General features: G+C 37.5%; 1 protein-coding gene across 2 annotated transcripts; it reads right to left on the bottom strand.

Moving 5' to 3' along the window:
• Nucleotides 1-2318: 2318 nt before the first annotated feature.
• Nucleotides 2319-14830, bottom strand: dhrs12la (dehydrogenase/reductase 12-like a). 2 transcript variants are annotated; one of them, XM_028573764.1, is made up of 11 exons: nucleotides 14757-14830; nucleotides 14452-14598; nucleotides 12181-12314; nucleotides 11111-11193; nucleotides 10894-10989; nucleotides 10667-10748; nucleotides 10514-10575; nucleotides 9431-9535; nucleotides 6449-6539; nucleotides 6157-6294; nucleotides 2319-3266 (listed from the first exon to the last, which is right to left on the bottom strand). In XM_028573764.1, the coding sequence occupies exons 2-11, from the start codon at nucleotides 14547-14549 to the stop codon at nucleotides 3151-3153; spliced, it is 1005 nt and encodes a 334-aa protein (XP_028429565.1). In that variant the 5' UTR covers nucleotides 14550-14598; nucleotides 14757-14830; the 3' UTR covers nucleotides 2319-3150. The 2 variants fall into 2 exon arrangements, with proteins under 2 accessions (XP_028429565.1, XP_028429563.1); XM_028573762.1 differs by having other exon boundaries at nucleotides 14452-14673; nucleotides 14757-14829.
• Nucleotides 14831-15327: the final 497 nt, after the last annotated feature.

Here is a 15327-nt window from a genome sequence, read left to right as displayed (position 1 = left end):
GTCACATTCCAGGTGTTTGATCATGTAGTGTATATTTATATTGGTAGTAAAGTATTTATCTATTATCATTGTAAATGGTTGTTTACTTTTCTTTGTTCCCATCTAGAAGAACACTCCTTAATGAAGCACATGCAAACTCAGTAATGTTGAGATGGACTGCAGTGTCAGATCATGCAGTATTTTACTTCTAACACAGACAGAGATTGACCTTACTCCATGATTTTTAGACATAACACAAAAATACTTGGGGTTAGATTGAAAGCTGATACTTATTCAATCTGTCAGTAGCCAATATTCTGCATCAATGTTCATTATTTTAAAGTTTGAGTGTTTCTGTCCCTTTGGTAGTTTCCCTCCTAAAAAGAAATTAATTTTGGTCATTAGTAGACAGGTCTGTATTCTGGAAGCTGACTTAAATCGTCCTTTTTAATTATCAGAAAAGAAATACAATATTATTATTATATAAATATATTATTAGCCTCCATTAATTGACTGATAATTGCTTTTTATTTATTTAAAAAAAAAACGTGGGTGCAGCCAAACAACCTGAAAACACAACATTGACATGTCACTTTATAAAGCTGTCATGCCTATTTACACGACATGGAGCAACGTTAGCTACACCAAAACAATTGGCAAAAAAGAAAAAGTTGAAAGGCTCCATAGACCACCAGGGGTAGCAGAACAAGTCCAATATGAACTCTCCTCTAAACTGGAAACTCTGGCTGCTAAATGCACCGCTATGTTCACAGCTAGCCGCGAACTTTATCTGCTGTTTAATGCTCAACTGCTGGAAACAATGTTGATAACAGTAGAGTTTGGGGGCTGTAAAATCAAAACATTGAGCTAAAAATGGTCTTTACTCCTGCAAAAGAGGAAGCTGCAGTTTCAGTACAGCAGTTCTAGGGCCACATCCATTCTACAACCCTAGTTACTGAACAAAACTGTAATCCTGTGCAAGCGTAAACTTTTAAGTTAACCGCTAGCTATGAAGGGTTAAGGAAAGTCCAGAGTTGGGTGAACATTGTCTATCAGTTTGTCACTTACAAATTATTTTTGGCCACTTGGTGGCAGCAGAACAACACCTAAAGAACAGTAACATATTATTACCTTATTTTACCTCTTTGTGGCGAATGTGCTAGCAAACATTCTGAGAGAAATATCTGGCTTTTTAGTTGCTACGTACATGTACATGTTTGAATAGGTTTATCATTCTTTTATGGAAACCTGCTGCTGCTTGTTGCTGCTGGAAACATGGTTGATATAAATTGGTAAAGGCCATGAAAAACCCAAACAAGCTGAGCCCTATGTAGACCTGAGGAAATGCAGAATGGGGTAATAATTCTACAAGTGACCCCTTTCTAATTCCATGTAGTTTTTCATGCTTTCAAAACTCTTAATGTTGCTAAACCTCTGTTGTGTATTAGAAATATCTACTAGCTCATGAACAAGTTTCAGTCAAGCACAGTATTGGCAAACTGATCTCAGTCAAACCCTTAAGTTTCATATAGAGTCATGTCACAAAGCGTCATCTGGGATCTACAGGGTTATTGCCGATGCTACAGTACAATCAGGAGTCAAAGCTCTCCTTTCCTTTTTCAGTAAACTGGACCTGCTTCTTCCAGTCATTGTTATCATGTCATTGTATGAGATTGTGTTTGGTGATTTAAAAAAAAAAAGAGGCTTTCTGGCTATGGAGGCTTAACTCCACAGCAGATTGACAAAATGTTAAAGGTATAATGGATGGCAAGATTAGCTGTTTACAACAGCAAATAAAATAGATCTTCAGAACTGCCGGCCAGTCGCAGGAAGGAGGGCATAGATTTTCTCATGTTGTAAATGGTTTACTTCCTTAGATGGAGCAGTTATAGGAGTCTTTTTTTTTTTTTTTTTTTTTTTGTCATCTGTAGTTCATCAAACGCTAGAATGGATGCCCTTCATGTTAATGAGAGGCCACATCAACATTTCAAAGATGACTCATTTTCCACAAGACCATGGCCCATAATATCAAACTGTAAATTGGTTTCCGTTTGGTTTTACTTCAGATGCTTGTAAAAGACGCCTGCTGTTAACATATCTCTCAAAAAGTAATTTTATTTTTAAATCATTTTTGTTGACAATACAGTACTGATTAAAATCTGTCTGGGCCCTCAAAACGGGGCACGGAGAGAAAAGAATGGATGCTTAATAAAGATATTCTGATATGTTTATTTGACTGTTTTTGGTTATTCTGGGTAGTGTTTTAATCGAATCAAAACGTTACTCAGCAGCACAACTAGACACAAAAAAATAAGTAATTTTCTTTATTTAAGCAGACATTTACAAGATAAACTCAGTCAGTAAAAAGAAGTTTTAAAGGTGCTGGCAGATATTACGGAGTCATTAATACAAAGGGTTTATTGCACGTCAAGTGATGCTGCTGTGTGGTGTATTAAAAAGGCACATGGCTAGTAAAGAGAGCACTTCACCTCCAGCTTAAGCTCAGCCTGCACAGTACAGAAGCTGACTACAGTATAGCAAATACACAAGTTACTTACATAGCTATTAAATACACATCACTTTGCACGTTTGCAAGTTGTCAAGACGAGAGATTGAACCCATAGCTGGTGGTGTGAATTAATAATATAGGGTGTGTGAGTGACTTTGGTCACATCAGATTCCCATCTGATTGACAACTTTCATAAAGTCACAGTAACAGACGTGGTTGTGTGTGTGTTTTTGTGTGGTTTGTGAAGGTGCTCTCTCTATTAGCAAGATAATATCCTTTGAAAACTCATAAAGGCACCATCACTATCAAACACTCTTTTACAATTACATGTTAGTCCTTATAAAGTTAAATATGAAAATGTGCTATACAAATTGTTATAAAGCATTGCAAATCTGGCTCATCCCTCTGTTATATGTAGGTGAGTTTAATCTGGCATTGTAAGGCTGGGTTTCACAGTATATCTTCATAGTTTTCCCAAGCCAGTGAACACAGGTAGAGTTAACACTCCAAATTCCAAATGCTTTGGATAAAAATGGACCTAGAAATATTCCCTCTCCTGGAGTGTATGGTATCAGGGGGGATAAAATACTGAGCCCAGCCTTGGTCAGTGTGAACAGATGTTGTTAGTGTTGATGCTGTACTGGTAACCAGTTCCTGCTGCCTCAGTGTGGCTGAAATGTCTTGGCCAAGTCCTCCAGCACAGACATTAACTTCTGCTCCTCCAGGGCAGAGCTGTGGGTCCAGGCAAGCGGCAGATGGGTGGAGACCATCTTTCGATCTGTGCACAAACAGACAAATGGATTTAACATAAAGGAGTGTACATGTAAGAACTAGAGCCCGACCAATAGGAGGATTTCTAAGGCCGATATCGATACAAATATTTGGTGATTTAAAAATCCAATATTCCCATATATCGGCTGATATATATTTATATAAAGTACAGTTCCCTCAAAATAACTCAACACACAGCCATTAATGTCTAAACCGGCAACAAAAGTCAGTACACCCCTATGTTAAATTCCCATAGAGGCAGGTTTTTATTTTTAAAGGCCAGTTATTTCATGAATCCAGGATACTGTGCATCCTGATAAAGTTCCCTTGGCCTTTGGAATTAAAATAGCCCCCCCATCATCACATACCCTTCACCATACCTAGAGATTGGCATGGTTTTATTTCAGTTAGCCTAATAGCTGGTTTGATTTGCATTGAGAGATGATTTTATGGAAAGTACTCCATGCCAATCTCTAGGTATGGTGAAGGGTATGTGATGATGTGGGTCTATTTTAATTCCAAAGGCCAAGGGAACTTTATCAGGAACTGCCTGCCTCTATGGGAATTTAACATAGGGGTGTACTCACTTTTGTTGCCAGCGGTTTAGACATTAATGGTTGTATGTTGAGTTATTTTGAGGGGACTGCACTGTACACTGTTATACAAGCTGTTCACTTAATACTTTACATTGTAGCAGTAGAAGTGTAATTTCTTCAGTGTTGTCCCATTAAAAGATATAATGAAATATTTACTAAAATGTGAGGGGTGTACTCACTTTTGTGAGATACCGTATATCCAGAAACGCGTAACAAAACATAAACAGATTTCCCAAACATTAGTTATTTGTAGTTATTTATGAGTCCTCACTAAAATAATATGATAATGCAGTTTAAAATTAACTTGTTTGTTTCACAACAGAACAGAGGAACATCAAAACATATTAACGTTGTGATAAATAAAATTTATAAAAATACAAACTTCAGATATGAAAAGTCCTTTGAACAAAAACACAAAAACAATTCAACTGTTGCCAACAGGGATGTTGTAGAGCGCCCTCTGGTGGACAAACTATGCAATGCCAACACTCATAACATGGTTGAAGGGTGTTTCGTCCGTTTTTATTTTATTTTTTAAATATTAATTTATCGGCCATTATAAATGCCGATACCGATAGTTTGGAAAATGCCTAATATCGGCAGATAATATTGGCCCGCCGATATATCGGTCTGGCTCTAGTAAGAACTATCTATTGACTCTTATTATTATTATTCCCTAGCCTGGTAGTAATATTGATTTCTACAAGGTGTCAGGGAGTCAGCACATGTACAAACAGCCTGCTCAGATTGGTTGAAGAAATGCAAACACTGGATTCATTTTAAACCCTCATCCCCAATGGCAACAGACTCAGCTAGGCATCTGACTCGATTCAAACACCAGGGTTCAATTTAAGACATTTTAATGCCACATAGAATGCAATTTAATACCAGTTTCACAATCATCATCATTAATGATGGAAAAATATATGGCCCAGGAATATGTATACTGTATCACAGTTTTTCATTACTTCCCGGCAGTTTTTAACAATAGTTTCCAATGATATAATTAATTAAATTCTTGGACAAGGATAAGAATAAGATAAGATGCATACAATGGATGGAATAACCAATGAAAAATGATTTGTAGGCCTTTTTTGAGGAAACTGAATTTAAAGCTTCTTTAACTTCAAGAATTTAAGTTTTCAGAATAAAATGTCCACACTATCTTAGCTGTGCACCTTTATTATTTTCAACAAGAACAAACATCAGCAAACAACAGCAATGGATTGAAATACTGCAGCCTAATTGATGTGCTCATAGTTTCAAGAAACAATTTTTTATTTTATTTTTATGATTCCACAATGCCGGCCACTCAAGGGTGTCAATAGTTGCGAGCGCTCAGACATTAGTCACGCTAAAACAATCTAAACTGTAGTATGTTGTTATATCATACATTGTATTTCATGTTGCTTGTGAAAACAGTATTGGAGGTTTAATTTGTATTAAGACTGTGTTTATACTGGACAGCAAATACCTTTTCAAGTTTTGATGTGGATATGTACAAGATTGGATGCCAGGTTTTCAACTTGCATGGCAATGCCAAAATGAAAATGTGCCAGTGTTTCCAAGATAACAGTAAATATTGCCTTGTTGACAGCTGTTACAATTTTGGCAACTACAGTAGTTTTGCTTAGCGAGTGTTGACATGAAATGAGATTAGAGGAAAACAGCCAAACAGACTTTTGGAACTGGATTTTTTATCAGATATGAAGGCTTAACCTGCCTAAAATTGGGAGAAAAAAACACTAGCCACAATTCCATTATATTAAATCACATTAAAATGAATGCAGTGTGTTTGTGTCTCTGTTAAAGTGAGATTTTCATATTAGGCTACAGTCTCCCTCTTCAAGGCCACTGGGGCCATTTTGCGTGTGTGTGTGTGTGTGTGTGTGTGTGTACACACTTGTTTTGCACACACATTTGTGTGTATATACTCATAGAGGCACTGTACTCTCTGGCAGTATCTGGCACCAAAAGCAGCCCACTCCAGCTGCAATGGACACAGGCCAAACCCTCAAGCACCCTCTCTCTCTCTCACACACACACACACACACACACACACACACACACACACACACACACACACACATACCATGCTGACCCACAACTGACAAACAACATATAATTCAGCCAACAGTGTTCGCCTCTCTTCTCTTCTGCCTTTCTTACCATTTCTTTTTGTTGTAATCTAGGGGTGCTAAAGTTGTATCTTTGTCTCTTTTGCCAAACCTTTTTTAATACACAAATCCCTTATAGATAAGCAGGTAAATGAAAATGACAAAGATTGCTTTTGCAACATACCCTGGTAGAAATGCCCACTGGGGTTTGTGGTTGCAGCCTCAGAGACAGCCAGCCAAATCACGGTGTCAGCCCCCTGCTCTGGGGTCCGCAGACTGTCCTTCATAGATTGATGGAAGTCTGGCATGGCATTGGCCACCGCTAGGACAGACAGAGACAGAGAGGGACAGAAACAAACTTGGATAAGGATTAGGAAGCGAGAAGGGCAGTTTTTTTTTTTTTTAAAGAGAATGATTTAGCGTAAAAAAGTGGTGGTTGATTCTTAGTGTTGTGCATGTGTCTAAGGGGCCTGAACCTGGAGTGTCAACCCAGCCTGGATGCATGACGGAGAAGTGGATGTTAGTATGAGTCTTTGCCAGCTGCTCTGTCATCACCACCTGCTGCCTCTGGAACACACACACACACACACACACACACACACACACACACACACACACAAACACACAGACACAAATGAATAAACGTGTCTTAAGAGAGAGGATGTCTGAAGGGTTGGACTCTAAGCAGGTAAGGCTCACATGTCTCTTTTTACATGTCAGTGTCAGTTTAGCCAAACATTGTAATGCAGCAGCATTTCAAATGATCACTGTAAACCAAATAATAGACACAGACACAGATTTAAGGCATCCATGCTTGGATGTCATTTGATTCATCATAGTTCTCTATAATATCATACAAAACAGGATGTAACTTACATGGGCTTTTGATGGCTGATACTCTTTTGAGTTTTTGGACGGAAACTTCCATTTGCCAATATTTTGATTCATACGCAACATGAATATATTAATATCCTAGCAGGATAACATGCAGATTAAAATGTGACCCCACCATTCACATCATTCAATTGAGGTTCACTGTAGTACTAATGAACTCTACAATCAGAATATAATCTAAAACCCTGCACCAGCCATATACTTCATTAGGGAAAACAACTATTTTAGTGTCTGACCTATGAATCATGAATCATCAGCTGCAAATATCTACTCGGCATTTTATTAATCACACTTTTCTATTTATCTCTATAATACATTTAACATGAGAATACTGTGCCTTTGATACAGTATGTCCTGTATGTTTCCTCCGCAAACACTTAAGGACAGTAAAGCCTGACAGTCCATCAGCTGCGATTTTTGCTGAGTCTTACAGTTTTTTCCGATTGCTAAACGACACTGGGCACAACTGGAGTCACGTGTGCAAAACTCAAACTACAGTCTGCACTACCAACAGTCACCTGAGCTAAACAGTTCACATCACCTGCAAAACAGGCTCAGTGCAGCCAAACACTATGCACAATCCTCACTGAGATAACACACACTGTCACTCAGAACACACTGAGAGTAAAAACACTAGCGTCAAACACCAATACACAAATTACAAACTTTCTCATCTTTACAGTTTGAACAATTTGAGTGACTTGACACTACTCAATAGTTTATTTAAGGAAAAGATATAGATTGTATAATATACCAATTTTACGTAAGGTAAACAAGAATAATGAAAATCAGCAGTTTTCTTCAATATAGAATTTTATCTCTACTAATTTATGGAATTACTGGGAAAAAAACTAAAGGTACATACGTAACAGTAACAAAGAATAGTGTGACTAATTCTGCCTCTTTCCAGCATCAAGTGGCAAGTTTTCTTCATCACATTAGATGTCTGCATCATCTCTAAATACTAAAAAAAGTGGAGTTTCTATTGCTTTCACCTCCATTACTTTCTGAAAAACAGTAAGAATGCAGTTTTACTATTGTAAAGATATAGTGTTTTTCACTTTTTTTATAGCTGTGTACATAACCTCAGACATCTTACCTGGACATATTGGTATCTTTGCTCTTTTACCTGTTTCTCTCAAACGGTACAGTGTATAATTGTTTCATTCTTACAGTTTTTCTTGATTGCTTTGACCTGTAAAGAAACTGGGATCCACTTGGTTTTCATCATCACTGTCTCAGCAGAGCAGAAGACACCTCTTGCAAATGTGTTAACCCTTTCTCATTGGATTTCCCCCACGCTTTTGCAGAACAGTTAACACGGATGTCATTCAAGCAGTCCAAACTCCATTGTTTTAGCTATTGTAACCAAACAGAAACCATCTGTTCCTAACTATTAGAAACTACCTTAATCAGTATGAAATCACTGAAGCACCTGTTTGACACTCCTTTACACAAATCTTCAATTAGCAATCAGTCAGCAGGGTTAGGCCATGTGGCCCCATCCTCAAGACATTAGAGATTGAGTATCAATAGTGGCTATTTCTTATACTCTACAGTAATAGATGTTTATACTTTACTGAAATATATTTTATTTTTATTTTCTTAATTTCTTATACTCTAATAGATTTTATTTTGGTTTGGTTTACATGTATTTTGTGTAATATTTACAGTATTTCAGTTTTCAGCCACAGTTTGAAAATAAGAATCAATGGAATCAATAAAATTTGCATCAAATCATTTCTGATTCTGGATCCAATTCTTTGCAAGAAGGCAAATTTGACAACAAATGGCACTGGCATGAAATCTCCGTACAGTAATAGGCTACAATGACAAGCGATGGTGCACTGATTCGCACTGAGTGCTGTATTTTGTATTTTGTTGTCCACTGTGTAATGGTTGATTGCAAGAGCTCACACACTTGTTTGCAAGTTGTGTTGTTTGAATGCAAAATTTGCTATTGTTGCATATTTTAAATGTTTTGGCACAGTTAGAGCCTTTTGCAAACAAAATGTTTCATTTTGACCATGAGTGCCACTGTTTCGGCCTGTGTGTTAACTGTTTTGAAAATGTGGAGTTTGAGTTGACTGCTGTATCAAAGCAATCAAGAAAAACTGTATTTGGTGTTTGTATACAAAAAAGGCTTTCTGAGCTTTCTCTATATAAATACCATATATGTTCACTAACTAGTCTAAAACAAGACACCTACTTAGGCTTTCAGCTAAAATTGCAATCAGCAGTGTTTGATAGGCACCAGACTGAAATCTATTCTGTTTTGAATGCGTGGTTAACAGTTTTGACAGCAGTGTGTTAGCATTTGAACAAAGTGCTGTAAATCTACAGTGTTGTGCACGTTGTGGTTAAAGTCATGGGATAAGTGTGTAGAGTTTTGAAAACTGTGTTCAAGCAATGAAAAACAAACTAGAGTTTGGTCCACATGAACTGCTGCTGTGCAGACTGTAGTTAGAGTTTTGCACATGTGACTCCAGTTGTGCCCACTGTCGTTTAGCAATCGAAAAAAACTGTAACACACGGATCAGCAGGTATTAAAGCTGTCTTCTTACTTTGTGCTGGGCGTAGACCATGGTGCCGTCATAGCGGCCTCTCTCAGACTGCAGGTTTCCCGTCCTGAGCTTCTGCACCAACATTCCCCCTGATGACACTGTGATCTGACCATAGACAAAGGGGAACATGGGTGAGGGGTGGAACAGGGAGCTGGGGTTGATATATGCATGATAAAAGTTTTATATATATGCTATATATGCTATACACTGTGGTGGAACATAACTAAGTACATGTATTCAAGTATTTGAATATATTTTGAGGTATATTAGTATTTACATTTTTTTGCTCCTGTATAGTTCTACATCACTACTTTTCAGAGGTAAATATTATACTTTACTCCACTTCATTTATCTGACAGCTATAGTTGCTAGTTACCTTGGAGATTTTACATACAAAACCTATGATAAAGTAGGATACATAGTAATAGATCAAACTACCAAACTGTTTAAATAAAAAGGTTACAATTAGCTACATTAAAAGACACATTACATGTAAGCCGCTATAATGCTGCTTATATATTATGCATATTTTATTATAATATTAACATGAAATTACACTGACAGAGGTCAGTGAGTACATTTTCCAAAAAATTATACTTTTTAAATGCAGAACTACATGTAGTGTTTTTGCTTTGTTGTATTCTTTTTTGTAGTTTACTAAAGACTTTACTTCTTCTGCCGCTGACTGTATATACAGTCAGATTTTTTACAGTGAAATAATAAATACATCTGATCTTTTCTGCAGCCTGTGTCCCTGTGTTATTAGTAAAGAATTCCTTATATGCCTGAAATGTTCTTTTTACTAATGTTAAGTAAGATTTCTGAGGGTGTGTCTCATTGATGTGATCAGCAATTAACCATTAAAATAGCCACAACCCAGTGGCCCAAACTTATAAAATGTTCATTAAAATGATGGATTACACTGACTAGTGCAACACAACTTAAAGTCTATGAACTTGTCATAAAATTTTGAAAACAATAAAGGTCCGTAACTTCTGTGAGGTAAGACAAACCTACAGTCGAGCAGACAGTAGGAGATTGTGACGGTGGCAAACAAACACAGGTTGTGTCTCTCAGACTCACCACTCTGGGATCTGCGCTCTTCTCCAGCAAGGGAATCAGACTCTTGGTAAGAATGTAAACCCCTAGTGGAAAACAAAAACTAAATATAACTATACCACATTTCTTTTTTTTATCAGCGTTTCCTTTACTCCTCACCCCTGAGCTTTGACTCACCAAGGACGTTGGAGGCGAAGCTCTTCTCAAGCCCCTCAGCGTTCGTATCCCTCTGACTCATGATGGAGCCTGCGTTATTGATCTGCATAGATTACAACACATGAGAGAAAAGAAAAAGAGAGGAAAAGTGAAGTAGGTGCCAACACAAAACCAGTGAACAACAGTAAAATAATAATCTCATTGCCGTATGTTTCCAAATATGAAAATAGGTAACTCATGTCACTCACCAGTACATTGAGGGCCTTGTACTTTCTCTTGAAGGCCTCAGCAAACTCCCAGACCTTCTTGGTCTCAGACAGGTCCAGGATGTGGACATACACTTCCTGTAATGACACCAGCCATTTAGAAGTAATAATGTCACATCTGAGAAACCAGACAATTTCAAGGCTGTCTATCCCTGTGTTTTTTTTGTCTGTGTCTGTTGAGAAGAGAGTCACACTGTACTTTATTTCCCGTCTCCTTCACAATATCAGCCCTCGCCTCTTCGGCCTTGTCCTTGTTCCTGCACACCATGTGGATCGTTCCGCCTGTGAAAGAAAATGGAATAAACGCCATTCTTTTTCAGCTGAGAACTGATCTGAACACATTTTCAAGAGGAGAAGAGTGTTAGATTCAAGCTAACTTTATGCAAACTTTGTAGGAGTAAAAGTTTATGAAGTACAGCTATGACATTCTGAAATCTGTTTGGGAGCATCAACTCATTGTGTGGCTGCCTTTTTCAAGATTTTTTTGTGTGCCTTTTTGTCATACCTAATTTGCATACACTGTTACATACATTTGGATTTACAAATTAAGGGAATGTGTAAGGGCTAATGATTTTTACCATTAGCACCAAATGTTTCTCCTTTCTTGTAGTGTGTGGAACTTAGAATCTGGGAGATCAGGTGTAGTAGTAGCTGCTGAAAACATATTTTCATTGCTGTCTTCTATTGGTCCAGCACCTGCCTTCAATGGTATTTGGAATGCTATGCACTACTATGCAGTGTTAGTAGTTGCTGCCTGAGTCATAAAAGACAAGATTGAGGCTGCAAATGAATAAACTGAATGTAAACAGTAACAAGCAAACATTTGTGTTTTATATTATTATCCACTAGGTTGTAATAGTATTTTGTGCTTTAAACATATTAATAACACTGGTCCTTTGTCTATATGAAAGGTTTCCTGGTGGCAGCCAGTTCCTTTTCATGTGGCACCTGGGTTTGTACCTGTGTGATTATAACCTGGGCCTGGGCTATTTTATGAAAGGCTTATCATCACTACGTGGTGTTGGCTTTATGTAATTATTGTCCACTACACTGTTACCTGACCTTTTTGATTTTGTTTGTATGATCCAAAATGGGAATGTGTCGTGACTGCTAATATTTTGTACCATTGCTATCATTAAGCAATTACTCCTCTTAAACAATAGTATTAAAAATAAATTTTTCCAATGCAATATTATCAATCACAACACGTGTTGTGTTTGTCTTCATACATGAGTTAAATTGATGAAAAACAGGCGGTAGGATTGGCACCTTTCTTAGCGATGGTCATAGCAGTAGCTTTCCCAATGCCACTGTTGGCTCCTGTTATCATGAAGGCACGTCCAGCCACGGACACCTCCAGGTCCTTCTCCACAAACCTCTTTGAGGCTGACAGGAAGGCATTCCTGCAGGATATAAACATCCACTGCATTATATTCATGTCAGCAACATCTTTACTGTATTACTGTATCTGTTCAGGTCAGAAAGGGTCAGTGTTTGAGGTCAGCCTGGTTACTGTATGTCTGTTCACAGCTTTACTGTACAGATACAATGAATCTCTCATGAGAAAGGGTTTGGGGTGAGACTACCGACGGTGACAACAGGATCGGGGTGTGTGTGAGTGTGTGTGTGTGTGTGTGTGTGTGTGTGTGTGTGAGCGTGTGGCACCAAGGACTTCAATTCCCCCCATTGTCCTGGATGTCATTGTTGAAGGCGGCACAAGGGGGGATAAAGGGGACAGGGAGGGGGGTAATACTGAGGCTAAATGCCCGCTCTGTTCGATGGTGTCATGCAGAGAGCTATTAGTGTAGGGTCAGAGCAGGTTGCCAGGCAGCTCTCTGGGAGAAAAGATAACACAGAACAAAGGGGAGAAGGGAAACAATCACAAAAGCACCTCTTCAGACAACTTGGCTTGCTGTTTACTGATGAGGAAAGGCGCCTTAGGGCTGCAATAGATCATATTGGACTGATAAAGCATTTAAAGCCCCATTGTGGATGAACAACTGAGTTATGTTCTCACATGGCTCCTGCTGAGTCACTAAAAACTTTGCTCAATTGATAAAGAAATGATATTCAAAGATGCGCTGCAGTTCCATTCTGTTCAGTTATGCGGTGGCAATCAAAATATTGGTAAACTAAAACCTCCAGTCAATGATCATCAACCACCAGTAAGTTATACATCTTATCCCTTTTAAAGATCCAGAACCTTATATAACCTTTGACCCTACCTAACTGTACCTCAGATAACCTATACACAATAAGTTTAATATTAATATTATTAAGGCTGAAACTAATGATTATTTTGTAGTTGGCTAGTTACTTGATTACTTATTTGGTCTATTAAATCAGAAAGTAGTGAAAAATGGCCAGCACAATTTCCCAAATGTTATGTTTTGTCCGATCAACATTCCAAAACCCAAAGATGTTTAGATTTACACGTTGATGATAGGGATGTAACGGTATGAAAATTATTTGTTTTTGGTATTATCGCGGTATTTTTAAAAGTGTGTTCAATATATTCAGAACGCACTGATAGGCCTACACAAGCTGAAATAATTTCAAAAAGTGTAACAGTGTTTATTATATTACAAAAATATAGGCTAAACCTTATCAAAAGTGCAACTTTTAACATCAAAGGAACAAGGGTTCAGCATGTAAACAGCTTATTTGCTACGCAGTGTGCCTGTGCGGCAACTTCAGGAGACTCGGATGAAGCTGGGAAGGGTTAAACACGGTTTCCACACCGTGGTAATCCACCGTGATAATAATGATATTTTAAATGAAAACGGTAATTGTTATCGTCAAGATTTGTATCGTGGTTTACCGTTACACTGGTAATCGTTACATCCCTGGTTGATGATGTTGTGAGCTTGAAACTAATCTAAAACAAAGAAAAGCACAAAAATCCTCACATTTAAGAAGTTGAAATGCTTATTATTAAAATAGCTGGCCAATAATTTTTTTCTCGATTAACTAATCGATCAATCATTTCATCTCTACTTATCATGGTGTTAACTTTCATCAGTAAGATGTGTATCAGTTTAAAGTCTTCTAATGAAAAGGCATGGAGGCAGTTTAGGTGGGGTTCCCTGATAATATTATAATATATTTTAGAAAATGAGTCGGCTGGTTGCTTATTGGAGTGGTCCAAACCCATCCCATCTCTTAGGATCAACCATACTGGAATATAATTTTATTTTTCCTACACTTAACTTTAAATGCCTTGTGATGTTTACTCCCATTAACAGAAATACAATAAAATTACAATAAAAGCATGAGGCAAAGAGCAGAATTTAATATGAGGCAATATAATTAGGCGTTCACCAATAATGTATTCAATCTTAACATTTTCTTCCATAATACGTTTCTTAAAATTACACTTTCTGTGTAGGCTACTGATCTGAAATAATAATAACTGGATTCACGCATAGGGAGGATGCACACAGGAAAACACTAGCAGGTCACAGACTTAATACAACTCCTAAAACACTACAGTGATGTCTCAGCAGCATACAGGGCAGATACACAGTAAAGGCACCTTACCTTGTAAACTCGGTCATTCCCTTCAGGAACCAGGCAGAGTTGCGGTACAGAGACATGGTGCTGCCCTGGAAGCCTCTCGCTGTGCTGAGCTCTCTCATCCGCTTTTACCCTGGACCAAAACCACGTGTAGCTCCACTGAATTAACATCTGTGGGCGACAACTCCACCGGCCACCCAGCGGCAGGAAGGAACGATGTATTAGTTCAATTGAATGTAATTTAACCTAAAGATAAACATAAATATATAATGCGGTCCTTATTTTAGTCAGTGTGCGTAACTTGGCAAACTGAATATAACGTTACTTACCCTGCGTAATTTTTTCCCATAATAATAATAATTTAATTAATAATAATAATTAAATCTCCCATGGCCCGCTCCAGCTCCTCTTCCACATGTGGACAGTACACAAACAGGCGTGTGGTAAAATACGACATGAAGTATAAACGTATAAACAATAAAACATACTAGCAACGTGACAGACAGTGATGAAACAGAACCTCCGTAAGGTGTAACGTTAACCTACTAGCTAAGTTAACAACACTGCTAGCTCCGCTTCATAGATATATATACTGACAAATGTAGCTACTGTAGCTAGCTAAGTTTACAATTTAAGCTAGCAATGTTTAGTTAAAAATAACTCAAGTGCCAAAACTATGAAATGTATACTGTTTTTATTTAATATAAAAAAATGAATATAGCCTAGGCTACCTATGAAATATATGGCTATAAAATAAATCCTGAAAAAAATTAATTAGTCAATACTACATTACAGTATATTCATTGCCTCATTTATTTATTTCAGGATTTATTTCATAGGCATAAATGTATTTATGTAGTCTACAGGCTATTGTTTTTAATAAATGGTATTCCATAAAAA

Source organism: Perca flavescens, chromosome 3 (genome assembly GCF_004354835.1).
Source record: "Perca flavescens isolate YP-PL-M2 chromosome 3, PFLA_1.0, whole genome shotgun sequence".
In the NCBI taxonomy this organism is placed as follows: domain Eukaryota; kingdom Metazoa; phylum Chordata; class Actinopteri; order Perciformes; family Percidae; genus Perca; species Perca flavescens.
This window is presented reverse-complemented; position numbering and strand designations above follow the sequence as displayed.